The sequence below is a fragment of the Paramisgurnus dabryanus genome, chromosome 8 (assembly GCF_030506205.2).
Source record: "Paramisgurnus dabryanus chromosome 8, PD_genome_1.1, whole genome shotgun sequence".
In the NCBI taxonomy this organism is placed as follows: domain Eukaryota; kingdom Metazoa; phylum Chordata; class Actinopteri; order Cypriniformes; family Cobitidae; genus Paramisgurnus; species Paramisgurnus dabryanus.
Genome location: NC_133344.1, coordinates 30,440,111 through 30,456,924, shown reverse-complemented (window position 1 = coordinate 30,456,924; position 16,814 = coordinate 30,440,111). Strand labels below are relative to the sequence as shown.

At 36.7% G+C, this 16,814-nt stretch overlaps 1 protein-coding gene across 1 annotated transcript; it reads right to left on the bottom strand.

The window, feature by feature from the left end:
• Positions 1 to 52: 52 nt before the first annotated feature.
• On the bottom strand, positions 53 to 11,416 carry LOC135771321 (GTPase IMAP family member 8-like). The gene is made up of 5 exons (XM_065281520.1): positions 11,364 to 11,416; positions 10,796 to 10,831; positions 5,314 to 5,976; positions 4,583 to 5,227; positions 53 to 1,558 (listed from the first exon to the last, which is right to left on the bottom strand). The coding sequence occupies exons 1-5, from the start codon at positions 11,377 to 11,379 to the stop codon at positions 537 to 539; spliced, it is 2,382 nt and encodes a 793-aa protein (XP_065137592.1). The 5' UTR covers positions 11,380 to 11,416; the 3' UTR covers positions 53 to 536.
• Between the last annotated feature and the right edge of the window lie 5,398 nt (positions 11,417 to 16,814).

Genomic DNA, 16,814 nt, shown 5'->3' with positions numbered 1-16,814 from the left:
ACCCAAATACATGTCAAATAAAGGTCATTATTCCCATACAAAAAGAAAGATCACAGCTTTATCATCTTTTTAATACCGCATTATCTTGCTTGTTGTATTGTTCAGTTTTGTTTTATTGGAGAACATATACACTGAACAAAATTATAAACCCAACACTGTTGTTTTTGCCACCATTTTTCATGAGCTAAAGATCCAAAACTTTTTCTATGTACACAAAAGACTCAAATATTGTTCACAAATGCGTCTAAATCGGTGTTAGTAAAATTTACTCTTGGAGTAAATTTCCATTTAAAACAAAAATCCTTATTGCATTATAAAGTATAAAAAATAAAGCTGAAATAACTTGAGCCAATTAAACTTTATTTTCAGCATTTAAACAACGTCTTGTCAAAAAAGTTTAAATGAATTGTAAATGGGATTATTAACTAATTTACTAAACCTGCTAGGATCTTTGCTTTAATCAAAAATTTATATCTGGGACTGTGTAAAATATTATGCAATAATGTTTACTTAAATACTTAGCATAATTGTGTCTTTCACAGAATGACACATCTTTTATTTTTTCTCTCTTCACCTTCTGTTTTAAAGCGGTGAAATAATTTATTATGTCTTTCTTGTTGTTTTTGGTGTTTTTCCAGCACTATTCTGAGCTCTTGAACATGATTCTTACTGAACTCGTTCGATTCTTCTGCTTGTTTTCTGGCTTCATCTTCATGTTCCTTGATCATTTCTTTGATTCTTCTTTGAAATTCCTCCTCCATTGCTTTTCTCTTCAGTGTTTCATTTCTTCTGATCTCTTGTGCTTCTGGTGCTCTTCTTTCCTCCTGCTTCAGTCTCTCCCCCATGTTTTTTATTTCAGTCTCATATTTGGCTTTTAATTCGTCTATTTGAGCCTGAATATCTTCCGCTTTCTCTTGCATTATTTTCTCGGTTTTCTTATTAATCCTCTTCTCGGCCTCCTCAAACATGCTGTTAGAAAAATATTGCCCCTGATTCATTCTTTTCACCTCTTCTATCATGTTTAACAGTCGAGAAACTTGACTTCTGTCATGTGTTTCTCGGTTATTAAAAACTAGGAATCTGTCTCCACAATCTTTGATCAGTTTCTTAAATTCAGGAGATTTACTGCTCTTCACATAATCTTCTATAGATTCCTCAAGTTCATCTCCTCTGGTGAACAGAACGATACTGAACTGTGAAACTTTAGGACCAAAGATCATCTTGATCAGATCTACAGTGGCCGACTCCTCTCGAGTGAATCTCACCAGACTCAACACAATGATGAAGGCGTGAGGTCCAGGTGCTGACATTGAGACACATTTTACTATTTCATCAATCACTTGTTCATTTGGCATTTCTGTGTCAAACAGACCTGGAGTATCAACAACAGCTATTGAACGACCATCAACTTTACAAACTCCTTTCTCACAAACAGCCGTCACTGAATCCGAGCTTAATTTGCTCAGAAACCGGTTTACTCCCAGTATTGTGTTTCCTGTTGCGCTCTTTCCATTTCCAGTTCTCCCGATCAGCGTGATTCTCAGACACTCCAGATCTTCTGCAAAGTCAGTCAAAAGTTTATGTAGTAGGAATATCTCAGACTACGTTCCAGTTAAACTATAAACTTAAATATTTTATTTTTTCAAGAACAAGAGTTCAATCGCTGTTGAGAGCTTCTGTACACGTATGAAAAAAGTCAAACTGGTTTGTGATAAGTGAAGACGTTTTTGGAGATGTTAAGCATTCTCTGGTAAAATGACATGACTATTGTTGACTTCAGTGTGTATATGTGAACAAATCAAGTGATCTCAGGCCCACCTAAAAGTCGTCCAGAGGTGGTCTGAGTACAGTTAGTTCATTTTGTGTCCGTTTGTGATTAGATTTTTATTATTGATGGGACATCAATGCTTTCACAAGTCAGAAGAAATCTAAAATCTAAATCTAAAAAGAAGTCATTTTTACATGTCAACTATCCTCAAAACATAATTTTGGGAAAATGGAAGGAAAGATGCTATAACATAACTGTGCTACAATGCTGTGTAACGTTAACGTGTGACAACATTAGTGGTTAAAGGAATAGTCTACTCATTTTCAATATTAAAATATGTTATTACCTTAACTAAGAAGAGTTGATACATCCCTCTATCATCTGTGTGCGTGCACGTAAGCGCTGGAGCGCGCTGCGACACTTCGATAGCATTTAGCTTAGCCCCATTCATGCAATGGTACCATTTAGAGATAAAGTTAGAAGTGACCAAACACATCAACGTTTTTCCTATTTAAGACGAGTAGTTATACGAGCAAGTTTGGTGGTACAAAATAAAACGTAGCGCTTTTCTAAGCGGATTTAATAGAGGAACTATATTGTATGGCGGAACAGCACTTTTGGGAGTTCTTCAACTCGCCTGAAAAATCCGCTCCCCTTCTCCCTCTCATAATGGGAGAGGGAGGGTGTTACTGCGCCGAGTCGAAGTACTCCCAAAAGTGCTTTAACGCCATACAAAATAGATCCTCTTTTAAATCCGATTTGAAAAGCGCTACGTTTTATTTTGTACCACCAAACTTGCTCGTATAACTACTCGTCTTCAATAGGAAAAACGTTGATGTGTTTGGTCACTTCTAACTTTATCTCTGTTTGATACCATTGAATGAATGGGGCTAAGCTAAATGCTATCGAAGTGTCGCAACGCGCTCCAGCGCTTACGTGCACGCACACAGATGACAGAGGGATGTATCAACAGTTCTTAGTTAAGGTAATAACATAGTTTAATATTGAAAATGAGTAGACTATTCCTTTAACATTCTTTTTCTTTGCTTCCCTTTAAAAGAACAAGACAGACTTAATACATTTTGTCTTTGTTTTGGAATTGAATGTTAAATGTTTACAATACATTTAAAATAACTCTTTTGCACTTTATTCAATTTTATTAGTACATTGCAAATTTTTTGAACACCAATGTATATATTTATAAATGTATCCGCGGATTGCATGCACGGATTGCATGAATTGTTTAACCACTTATTTTATTACATGTTGACGTAACACAACATTGTAGTGCAGTTCTGTTATAGCCTCTTTCCTACGTTTTTTGCAAAAACATAACGCTTTTACTGTATATTTTAATGTGTTGAGGATAGTTGGCATGTACAAAACGGCACGCAAAGCGGACAAGGACCTCATTGCTTTTACATGTTACAAAGAAACTGAACTGCAAAAGCTCCGGATGTGGTCTGGGTACAGTTCACTTTTTGGTCCTTTTAAAGCGCTTTTCCATTGCATAGTACCCCACGGTTTGGTTTGGTTTGGGTCGGGTCAGCTTACTTTTGGGAGCTTTTCCATTGGGTGCAGTACGTAGTACCCAATACTTTTTTCGTACCACCTCGGTTGGGGTTCCAAGCGACCCGAGCTGATACCAAACGTGACGCGAAAACACTGTAGGTCACTGATTGGTCTGAGAGAAGCGTCATCGCTATAATGTAAATATTAGCTTTAGCTTACTGCTAGCTTGCGCTGTCTCGAGCAAACATGTTGTCATCTGTGCTCTGCTATAAGTTTCCCAACACCCTTTTAGCGATGAAAAACATCCACAGGTTGAGAATCCGGGACACCATAACAGTTTTTTCCAGACTTGCAGTTTGTGGCGGCACATTCGCGACGTGCACGTCCGCATTATATATGCTTAAATGCAACTTGAATGAGGCTCAGCGGAGCGCCGTCGACTGGCGTCACGGGTGTTTGTACAGAAACTGTCATGTGAGACAGAGGTAGTTATAAACTTGATGTGCAAACATCTATTTGTGGTGGCCAATTTTCATTTTGTGGTGGACTGAGAAATAAATAAATGTAAGGGAATGTACAACAACGCTGTCACTTGGATGATGTCACAGCAGTAGGCAGCGCAAATATAACGACGCGCCTATAATCCCTCCCACTGCGAAGTGATATTAAACTCGATGGAAAAGCTAACCACCCCAAAGTGAGGTGAGCTGACATGACCCAAACTAAACTAAACCGTGGGGTAGTATGCAATGGAAAAGCGCCATTATTAGTGGGGATCTGAGAGCACTAAGTTTATATACACACTGAACAGCTTTGAGAATGTTTGGAGGGCATAAACAAACTAGGTGTGAAAACACCTAATTTTTTATACTTTATTTGATTGTTTTAAGTTTGCATCACTTAAAACAATCAATACGTTGTTTTATTTACCCTGCACGGTAAAAAAAAAATTCATTGTTGCACTTAAATTTGAAGTCAATCAAGAGTTGTTGCAGGTCAATTTAAAAATTACAAATCATTTCAACTTTCATGTTGCTATAAATGATAAAAAAAAAAATTTTATAACTTAAGCTAATTAAAATGTATTTTTATAATTTATAGGAACAAAGAAGTTATGGATTTGAGTTGAAATGAATTGTAAATTCGAGTTGATTCAACTAAATTTAAGTTTAAGTGCAACAAGGAATCTTTTACAGTGTACAAGCAGCAATATTAAGACAACTTTACTAATAATACGTTCAGAGAGATGTTAGAATTTACACTGATAGCTGAATTCTTAAAAAAAATGACTTATTTACTCACGCATTTTCTCCTCCAACTGTTTGATCTTATTTTTCATCGTCATCATTTGTTCTTTAAATTCTTTCTCTGTTTCATGGCTCACTCTGTTCTCTTGAGCTCTGACATACATTTGAAGTGAATATGGTTCAGTCTTCATGTCTTTTATATATTTCAACAGTTCTGCTGATATTAGGTTAAATTTCTCAGGTTCTTTCAAACCCAAGATTTTGTATCGTCCTCCATAAGTACTGATCAATCTTCGACATTCAGTCACATTTCTGTCAGCAGCAACATCTGTCGTGAAAATCATCATGAGATGCTCCCTGGAGTAAAATGCTTTCTGGATCATCTCGATTTCTTCATCGTCTTCATCTTTCAGTGGACCGTCAGGAACAATGATGAGAAACGCATGAACTCCAGGATCACACAGAGACACACAGCTGAGAGACTGACACCTCCTCTCTTCATCTGAGAGTTGAGTCAGAGCTGGTAGCTCCACAACACTGATCTGATATCCATGGATCTTCTCTTCTTTCTTCACACACAGTGTACTGAAGTATCTCTGATGGAAAGGGTTTTCCATTTTACCTCGTAGAATATTTGACACAGTCGCCTTTAGCATACTATCATTTCCACACAACACCAAATTCAGCTTTGTTAGTGTTGCTGAAAAACAAATAATAAAAAATGGTGGTTTATCAGGTTACTAATGTTTCGCAACTGTATATATAAACACAATCTTGAATACTTACGATGAGTAAGAATGTTTCTTTCAGCTCTCGTCTTTTTATCTTGATGAAAATCCTCCTTATGTGATCTCTCTGAATTCTCGTGTATGCAAAGCGCTTGATAAGCAGATGTTCCTGATGTTTCACATTTGGGATGTTCTTCCGTGAGTAACTCACCCACCCTTCTAAACAGAATCTCGGAGCGCCAATCATGTTGTCTTTCTTTAAACTGAAGGTGTCCTCCTCCACACTCCTTTGTTAAATGATAAATGAATGCATTGAATCTCACAGACGTACTGAAGCTGTGTGTTTCATCATCGGTAGTCACCACAATTGTGTGATTTATCGCCTGATGATCACTGAATGCATACAGGACAGACTTCACTTTCATGCTGTCATCTTCACTGAAGTCATGATGCTGCAATACGAGTATGAACACATAAGGTTCTTGATCAGACAGATAGACATGCTCTCTCACTATCTGTCTAATATGAAGGTATGAGAGATTCGGGTGGAGCAGATGAGGACAGATGATGACTGTGATGTGTCTGTTCTCCACTGTTTCAATGATTTTCAAACTGTGCTTCTTTGAATACTCAGAGTAAATGTCGCTCACATCTTTCCCCAGAATAGAGTTGGTCACTTTTATATTTTCGGAAAAACTCTTCCCCAGCAGAACAATATTCACTGCAGGGAAGAATCACACATTTATTATTTACACTCATCAATATCACACATACAACACAAACTTACACGGTGCTCTCTGTAATGTAAAAAACAAACGATCAGAGGTCTGGGAGTGCAGAATTAAAAACACAAATCTTAGATATTTACTAAGATTCTTCTATTATCTATTAAAACTATTATTAATAAGATTAATATACATGAAATCATCATTTATTGGGTACTTTCAATTGGGAGGTGGCTGTCCCAAACACTAACTCCTAAATTTCAACTTGTGAAAATTGAATTGAAAAGACATTTCATCGTTTAAAAAAATATCTATTTATCTAATATTTGTTTTATTTTTAAATCATGAAACTTGTGTAAAAGATTTGTCACGCATCTTCATGTCACTACGTTTCAGTCCATTTTATCACCTCTACATTTTTATGTAGCTATATGTTGAGAAATGATGGGGGTAAAGCATTACAAGTAACGTGCATTATGTAATTTTACTTTTCTGAAGTAATGAGTAAAGTGATGCATTTCTTTTTAAATGTATTTGAGTTACTTTTTCAAAAAAGTAATGCAATTTACTTTTTTAGTTTAATAAATTTTTTTTATCTTTTAGAATTTTTTTAATGAAGTTCAAAAAATATTTCATTTTTAAATCATGAAACTTGTGTAGCGCATTACAAGTAACGTGCATTATGTAATATTATACCATGGTCTGTTTAAATACTCGATTCTGATTGGCTGGAAGGTGTGCATTAAAACCGTTTAATGCACAGGTAGTTCCAGTCAGTTTGATTACAGTTAGAAATTAATCCACTACTATAAACATTGGTTACCATAGTAACACAGTTACACTTGCAGAGAGAGCGAGCGAGTGAGCGAGAGAGACGTGAGTGCGTCACGTCTCTCTTTAAAGTACGTCTCTCTCTCTCTCTCTGGTGCTTCTCTTTCAGTTCTCTGTCTATCTCTTTTAAAACATCGCTTCGAAATTTCCAACTGTTTGATTTTTGTTTTCATTTAATGTCATTCATTTAATTCATTTAAATAAAAGCAATACAATGACGCTACGCGTCGGGTGGTTCTTCGAATCTACGTCGTGCATTAAAACCCTTTAATGCATGGCTAGCCGTGGATTATCCCTTACATATTACTTAATATCACTATTAAGTAACGCATTACTTTTTAAATGTACACATTAATATTTGTGTTACTTTTTCAAAAAAGTAATGCAAGTTACTTTTTTAGCTCAATTCGATTTAAAAAAATTATGTACTGAATTAAACTACACATAGTCACATTATGCACTGTTTGGGAACAGTTTGAGTCAGAAACTAAGATGGCAGGCCAGAGCTCGACATTTTTGTGATGAAATATGCAATTTCTGAATGCAGAACTTTTCAGTCATAAAAAACACCTGCGAGGCCTGAAAGAGATCAAGATCCAGCCGAGAAAAAGTAACGCAAAAGTAACAAAAAAGTAATGTAAGCATTACTTTCCATGAAAAATAACTAAGTAACACAATTAGTTAATTTTTTTGTGAGTAGCTTAATATTGCAATGCATTACTTTTAAAAGTAACTTTCCCCAACACTGATGTGAGTAGATAGGTCCCATCTTTTTGAAAATAAAAAATGTTTTTCAAAGTCTGAAAATCTGTGCAACTTAAAGGACCATCACCATCAAACACCCTTTTCTGTGATTAAGTCAATGTTTTGGTTGTTATTTCATAAAATTGAAACTGAAACAGTCACAAACTACAAAATGTGATGAAGTTACGGTTGTGACATCATTGTTTTGGTATAGTGACACTAGGAACACTTAATCCTTTATTAACCAAATTTCAGTACAGTTATGCAAATCATTCATTTTGTAGTATGTTTTAGTATTGTTTAAGTATGCAAGTTAAAATTCTATAATGTGATGTGGTTACACTTAAGGGCCCTATTTTAACGATCTAAGCGCATTGTCTAAAGCGCACAGCGCAACGTCTAAATGGGCGTGTCCGAATCCACTTTTGCTAATTTAACGACGGGAAAAATGGTTTTTGCGCCGAGCGCATGGTCGAATAGGGTAGGTCCTATTGTAATGGGAGTATTTTGGGCGTAACGTGCAGTAAACCAATGAGAGTCACAGCTCTCATCCCCTTTAAAAGCCAGTTGCGCTGGCGTTATGTCTAATCCCTATTTAGATGACGGACTTTGTAAACTGAAAAACTAAGCGGAGGAAGAAGATCCCGTCTCCTCACGTTTCAGCACTTTGGACAGCGTTTTTTTTTTAGCAAAGAGTTTTTTTAAGCATGACTTAAAAATGTTTCTCATCTCACCATATCCACAGATACAGAGTCATCATATACAATAAATCCGTGAGGTAGCATTAAAAAAAAACATTTAAAAACAGACGCATTTGTTCAAAGCAAAGCATTTATTTACTTACCAGGCTGCAGGTGAAGCAGCTCTTTGCGCCTTCTAACGTCTCATAATTAGTCCTCATTTATGTCCAAGAGACTCAATAATAATCTTTTACATTCAATCCTTTAATCTTTCATATTTAAAAGCATTTTTGTGCTGCTGCGCATTCATGTACCTTGTGATAAGCAAACCCGCGTTGTCCTCCCGTGTATAGGCGCATTTTACTAATGCGCTCTTTAAATAACATAAAACACATTGCGCCATTGACTTTAGACTTTAGACCAGGTTTTTGTTGGTCAATGGCGTAGTCTATTTTAGTTGCCTCAAAATAGCAACGCGCCAACAATGCGCCTGAACACACCTCGTTTTCAGACCAGAACGCCCATGGGCGCAAAAGGGGGCGCAAATGCATTTGCTATTTAAACAACGCGGCGCTAAACGTGAAAATTAGGGTGGAAACTAGCGAAAGACACTTGCGTCGCGCTTTGCGCTGCATTGCGCCGGGTGTAAGATAGAGCCCTAAGTGTCCATGATACACACACAAACACGCACTCCCTTACACACACACACACACACACACACACACACACACACAAAAACCTCTTTCAAACACAGATTACGGAAAATATGTCCAGGATTTATCTGAGATCATTTGATTTTGGTTTATTTTCACTGTCAGCGATTTTCTTGAATCTGTGCGTATGTCACACACATCCCGTAAAGATCCCATAGTCACATGACGTGTATTGTATTTGTAATTGTGCCCTTTTAATGGATTTTTTCTACATTTGCAGTTAGGATAGTAAGGAGTTCCCTGATCTCTGCTTCATTCCAGTTTGCAGAAATTTTTCATTGTGAATGTTGATTTGCATTTGAAACCCCGGTGTCAAAGAGTTGAACGATAACTTTTTATTGTGATGTCCTCACTACGACACAAATTACAAATTACAGACAATACACTGAAAATGTCTTTAGTATTTGTCCAGGGATCAATTTATGTGCGTCACTTGTCCAGCGAGTTTTCCTAAATGCTTTTGTGATTTTATAGCGTTTTAAGCTATAAAACTTGCAGGTTATTAATGATACCATGCAAGACCTGCTATATGTCAAAAGATCAAGGGAAATTTGATTCCTAATCCCACGGCCCCAATAAACAGTGGAAGATGTGTTGAAAAAAACAGTACTGAAATGTCTATTGTCATGGCTCAGATTTAACCGGAAAGACGTAAACAATAACTCATGTAACATTATATTTACCCCTGAAAATCCACTACCCTTACTATAATGAACAATGTAGACAAATGAACACAAAAGTGTAGTAACCATGTTTTTTGGGAGAAATGTATTGATAAGAATAAACTATTCAACAGTTTACTGTAACCACGGTTCTAGCAAACCATGGATAATTTTTGGTAGGCATTTTTTAACTATGGAGTAGGGGAGACCGGGTATAGTTGTAACACGGGGAGAGTTGTAACACTACCAATTCCAGGAATCAGGGATAAGATAGGAGTCATGTGACAGTTTCAGGTTTCTCAGACTTCCTTTATGATCCTTCATGGAGGTGTTGCCATCTGTATTGCCATCTCTCCTAAAGCTACAGCAGAAAATCTAATTCTGAGTTAAGAAAGTAAAAAAAACTAACAAGATAATATTTTTTTTAGCACTTCCACTGTTGTAGATAATGTTGTATGCGTTGTATCAAGTCAAACTTCAGTTTCTCTAGTAAAGAATGGTGTATCAACCTTCTGCTAATTTCAAAGCACCATGCTAATACAGCTAGCTAAACAATGGGTGACAGTGATGGGGTAGGTTGTAACAAAGGACCATCTTGTATTTGTCGTCATCTCAAAAAGTCTGTGACATAGTTGTAGAAATTTAAACTGTTTCTATTTGTAGTAGACAAATGTGGGTACATTGTCTAAAAGTTTCAGACATGTAGCTAAAATTAAAAGGTAGTTTTGGTGCTGGAGAAAAAAAGTGTTACAATCATACCCGGTCTCCCCTAACTATGGTGTTTGGTTTTTACTGTAGAAAACCCATGGTTAATTTTCTTGAGGGAAGGGAAGAGTTTTGTATATATATATATATAAAATACACTGTTAGATATTCATACTCTAAAAATGCTGGTTTATTTTCAACCCATGTCCTAAGCTTTATTTCCATGTATTTATCTAAATATAGAGTTGAGATCAAATCACAGGGCTTATGAATCGAATAGCCAAGTGTCTTACACATCTCCCCTTCTCAATTGATATTAAGCTGAACTGCAAAGTTGGAAGCCCTGAATGCATTTCAGCTTTAAAATAATGATGTGATTCGTATTTATAAAAAATGAACAGAGAAAAACACAAAGAAATAATAGATCTGAATAAACAAATGCAAATACTGTAACATCATTGTTTTGATTGTGACACTTACGTCTCTCTTTCAGTGTTGAAAGGTATTGTGTTAATTCTGAAAAAGACCAAAAAAACAACAGAAAAATGATAAGAGGTCAACATAAAAAGTGGTGAATTTAATTATTTTGGTATACTTTACAATAAGGTTGCATTTGTTAACCATCAGTTAATGTGTTAAGTAACATGAACAATACTACTATAGCATTTATTAATCTTAGTTCATGTTCATTTCAGCATTTAATACATTGGATCAAATCAAGCGTTGTTACTACTCACATTAGTTCATTGTTTGTTCATGTTAGTTAATGCATTTACAAATGTTTACTAACACAACCTTATTGTAAAGTGTTACCATTATTTTAAAATGAGGTGGTGTGTTTAAACAGTTACACATTAAGTCTTTAGTAAACACACTGAGTATTACAAAGAAATTGTGTGCATTAAATGCATGCAATATTTCAACTTTAAGCACATAAAACTTTACTGAAATACAATGTAATTATTAAACAACATGATTAGGTGCCTTCATTATAAGATTCTGATTACTGAATAAACTTTAAACACATTACACTGGTGAAATGTCTTACCCAAACTCAGCGCCATTGTGACTTTATATGCAACAGCTGAACAGTAACATGAAACCTGAAATTATTTTAAGAGTCACTTACTGCGCCACTTCTGGATGTTTAGTAAACATACTTGCTGCTTTGCAGTAATGAAAATTTGTAAAAAACAAAATAAAAACACGCTACTGAAACAAATTTAGTGGCATTTCAGTAATAAAACTCAATACCTGCTCTCAGTAGAAATGTACAACAGATGTTCATTTATTTTTTCTTCCACTGTAGCTCAGGTTTAAGGTAGAGGGGTCATGTAGATTTTAAACACATTAAATTAAAAGAGAAAATTAGACTCATCTTTGGCATTAGTGGACATGTCACCTCAGGTCTGCATTGTAAAAAATTATTTGATGCCTTAAAATTTTTGGACGTTTAAAACGAAAGTCTGTTATTTATCTTTACTATAGATTAGTTGTTATACATTATAAAATATAGTTGAAATATGTTAACTTCATTTTATAAGTTGTAGTGTGTTGTAGTATAACATTACATGATTTTTAATATCAATGTTTTACATCTGTCCTCTTGTCTTTGTTTATCTACTCTTTAGTGAGCTGTTTCACACACTATTGTTAAAAACAAATAAGATTTCAACTATATTTTGACTGAACTAGGAATTTTCATTCATTTTCGTTTGTAAAGTTTTTAAATAGAAATATTTCTCAAATTTGATACAAATTTGTATCGATCACCCTCAGAAGGCCCGATTTATGGAGCCTTATTACACGGCTCTCTGAAATGCTTGATTCTGATTGGTCAGTTGAGACATTTGCAGGTTCGTTCTTTTCAAATAATAACCGCTCCAAAGTAATAACGCATAGCCGGTACTACTTGTACGAGTAAAATCGCTCCGCGCCAATAAAGATCAATAAAGATTACTGTTTGGCGCCATCTTGTGACAAACACTGGACAACCACGACAAGACACAGACAGCTTACTGAGACTGAACTTGACAAAATAGAGCATGACAGCTACGAAGCCAACACACAAAAAAATACAGAATGGGCATTAAAACTTCTCAAAGACTGGCTAAAAGAGAAAAATGGAGACAGACAAGTATGAAGCAGAGGATCTTAATAAGGTATTACGATCATTTTATGCATTTGTGCAAAGTTTCGCGGAAGGATAAACATGTTAATTTAAAACAAATATGCCAATAAAATGTTTCAAATTCATTTTCATGTCCGGTTTTTTTCTTATGTGACAAGTAGCCGTATAATAAGCGGGATAATGTAGAGGCAGCCGGTAGTTATCGGGAAATAAGCCCCTTCAGTGTGATACAAGACCCTCCGCTTCGCGTCGGGTCCTGATCACACTGTCGGGGCTTATTTCCCGATAACTACCGGCTGCCTCTACATTATCCCTTACATATGTAATACTTTTGCATAAGGATGGATGCAAATTCTTTGGGTTTTAAAGGCGTTGGACCCAATATGTAATCATTATAGCTTGGAAAAGCTCGGACATTTTCTAAAAAACGTGTTCTGAAAGAATATCATCTCGGGTGGCTTGAGGGAAAGTCATGGGGTAATTTTCATTTTTGGCCAATCACTTTAAGTGGAGAGCAATAATTTACAACTTAAAGAAGTATAATAGACACTAGATTGTACAATAATTAAATACACTATTAAATTCTAAACACATACTGGTTTACTTTAGCAATATGTCAGGTTTGCTTCATGATGACGACGTTTTTATTGGAACAATGTTTCTGGTTTATTGTGTTAGTCACTGGTTTGCATAACTGATATTACAAATATTTAAGAAAGTTGTTTTAACTTAAAACTAAAAGTTACTTGGTTGCCCTCAAATTTGGAGTTAACTAATATTTTTAAATTGAATTAACTCAAAATTTAAGGCAACCAGGTTGAACAAACAAATCTATTAGATAATTCAAAGTCTTAACTTCAGAAAAAAGCCTATATCGACTTACAGCTGAGGAATATAACAAACAATTCATCTTAAGGCAATATTCACGTTAAGGAACAAAAGACTTTCTCAATCGCTCACTAAAGCACCGAGGCTTAATAAACGTTCACTGAAAGAGCTTCTGAGTTCATTAAAAACATTGTGTAATGGATGCCCTTCAGAAAGCATAACAATTTTTACTTTCGACCTCTTTCTCTTCTCCACAATGACCTCAAGTGAGTCTGAGATAAGACTAATATCTGAACCAGCTCTTTTGATCAGCTTATTTATCCTATAAACGATCCATGATTACATCAAGATTCCTGACTGAAGTCGATAGGATTATCATTGATAAACCTAGCTGACTGGTAAAATGGAGCTGTTTTAATGGAGTGGCTGAAAAGATGGGAAGTCTTTGGTAGATTAAGTTGCAGGTGCTGTTCTTTATTTCATGCAAAGCTGTTCAACAGGCAGTCAGACATCTGTGCTACCGTGGTGTTATCTGGTTGAAACAAGATATATAGCTGTGTGTCATCAGTATAGCAATGGTAGGAGAAACCATGGGTCAATATGATGGGATCTTGAGCAGAGGCCCAAGAACTGACCCCTGAGGAACTCTAGTGATTAGCTGATGTGAGATGGAAACCTCGCCTCCCTAATCAACCTTGAAAGTGATGTGGCAGTGGATGGTGATGGTGGACAGGAGAACTTGATGATTAACAGTGTTGAAAGCTGCAGACGGGTCCGGTAGAATGAGAACTGATGATTTGGACTCAACTCTTGACCTTTCATAGAGCTTCTGAGAACTGTGAATGACAACAAGGCAGTTTTGGTCTAGTGACCATTTCAAAACGTAACTTTCCAGCTCAACATTCTGTCAAAGAAAGAATGTAACCAAGTTAAAAACTACTTGTGGGTCATAGCAGGAGAAAGATGGGTCAGTAGCTTCCTAGGAGTGAAATGTCCACACTCTAAAATATGCTGGGTTATTTTCAATCAGCATTAGGTTAAATATCGACTAACCCAACCCCATTGGGTTATTATTTAGTCTATGATGGGTTGTTTTAATCCATGGTTGGGTCAAATATAAACATGTTTTGGGTTAGGATCCACATATCTTTAATTTCTCAGCAATGTTGCACTTTAAACACTTTGTTCTGTGCCCGCAACTTTATAAACTTCTCCTAAACCGGCACGGGTGTGCGAGTTTGTAACGCATCTTTGTTTTTTACAGATGTAGATCATTTTCTTCAGTCCGAAGTAATAGCAGGCATCTTCCGTTAAACAGCAAAATACAAGTGATCCAGATTTGTATAAATGTTCAAATCTGCAGTTTAATCTGCATACAGATGAACGTCTATCTTGTCAGAGACTCAGATAACCTCTGCCTTTGACCTTTACCACTCCCCTAACCCCGAGAAGCCTGCTCTGGCTCAAGGTATTCGGCGGGCCAGAAAAACCGGGCCTTAAGCCTCAACGAATCCCCAATAAACCACCAGCGAAGCACAATCATACCCTGGAAGTGACAATGCAAATGCGACAGGCCCTGGCAGGCACTGGCACGCCCGCTTGAAACTGGATTAGCAAATGGCTAATACTTTTTTAAGTACCACCTCAGTTGAGGTTTCAAGTGAGCTGAGCAGATACTAATCCATGATGTGAAAAAACTGATTGGTCTGAGAGAATCGTCACTACCAGCGTTATTGCTAAATGCAAGATTAGCTTTACCTTCGTGTGTGCACTGTCCCGCGTAAACCTGTTGTTATCTGCAGTTCCCAAACTCTCTTTTTAGCGGTGACAAACATCCATAGGCTGAGACTCAGGAACACCATACCAATGTTTTCCAGACTTGCAGTTTGTGGCGGAACATCCGCAATGTTGGGAACATTACTTTAAAAAAAGTGATTACTTATAGTTACTTTTCACAAATAGTAACTGTGTTACATCATTATAAAAGTAACTAATAATACAAGAACAATACATAAGGTAATGATGAGGGGATACATAAGAAATGTCAAGTCAACTGTTCATATGTACTGTAAGAGAACGGCCACAAAGGCTGATATTAGTCACGTAAGGATATTTATATATCTAAAATGACTGCAAAAAAAATACCACTCACGTAAATGCACGTGGACATGACATAAATCCACTCGGGGTCTCAAACTTCCTACAAATTAAAGTGCCCGTATTATGAAAAACTCACTTTTTCTGGGTTTTGGGGTGTTATTTTGTGTCTCTGATGCTCCAACACGCATACAAACTTGGAAAAAAATCCATCCATGCTGTTTTGAGTGAGATACAGGTTTCTGAATGTCCTCTGCCTTGAGTCTCAGATTGCGCGAGTTAAAACTCAGCTCCGTTGTGACGTAACAAAAAGTTTCGTCACATTCAGTTTGAATTTTCCCGCCCACCACCCCACTCGCAGGTCTCCACCCACCAGGTAGCTAGAGAGCATAGAGCAGTCACTTGAATGAGACCCTCTGTGCTGTTATCATCTCTCACGGAAATAACAGCGCTATTTGGATATTATGGATTATACTCCCACCAACTTTTAAAAACAAAGTTTTAACGCGTGGTTATTGGAACCCGGAGTAATCTTATATACAGTGTGTTACGACGCAAACAGTCCTCAGATTGTAGGCGATAAGACCTTCATGCGAAATCTGATGTAAACAACAGACTATGTATCTATATTTCACGGATTATAAGCATTTGTGGACAAAAATGGTAATTGGATGTATTTTATTGGACTTTCATGGATCATTCACACATCTGAAACAGACTGGATTCGATTCGCGATCGCGTTGTTTCATCACGAAAGGTAAGAAGTCACGTTGTATTTTGCATGTTGTCATCTTCTGTTACAAAATACTACATTTATGATGCTAGAGCTAAAAGCTTTTTGCCAAACTAACCGAGACCGTACGCCCCGGCTTTTCTGACGAGGCGAGCCTCTAATAACTTTACGGTCCGCATAGATATATAAGTTACACGGTCCGGACCTCCCGCTAGCTTCTAGCAATTAGCACGCGGTCCACAAGCAGTATACATCCCCCGCCGGGTCTTAATTTCTGTAATTTGCGAAAATAATGCGTTTGAAAATGTTTATAACGGGAATATGTTAGTATTGTCCAGGGAAAACGAGTGTATTGTTCAGACTGCTACATCACAATTTACGCTGGAATCTTTGTGTGTCATGATGAGTTTGACACACCGAGACCGGGCCTTACCGCCCCGGCTTTTCTGACGAGGCTAACCCCCGAACGGTCCGGACCTCCCGCTAGCTTCTAGCAATTAGCACGCGGTCCACAAGCAGTATACATCCCCCGCCGGGTCTTAATTTCTGTAATTTGCGAAAATAATGCGTTTGAAAATGTTTTATAATGGGAATATGTTAGCATTGTCCAGGGAAAACGAGTTTATTGTTGTGACTGCTAACGTAACATCACAATTTACTCTGGAATCATTGTGTGTCATGAGTTTCTTTTCCTGTAGTGTACTTATTAG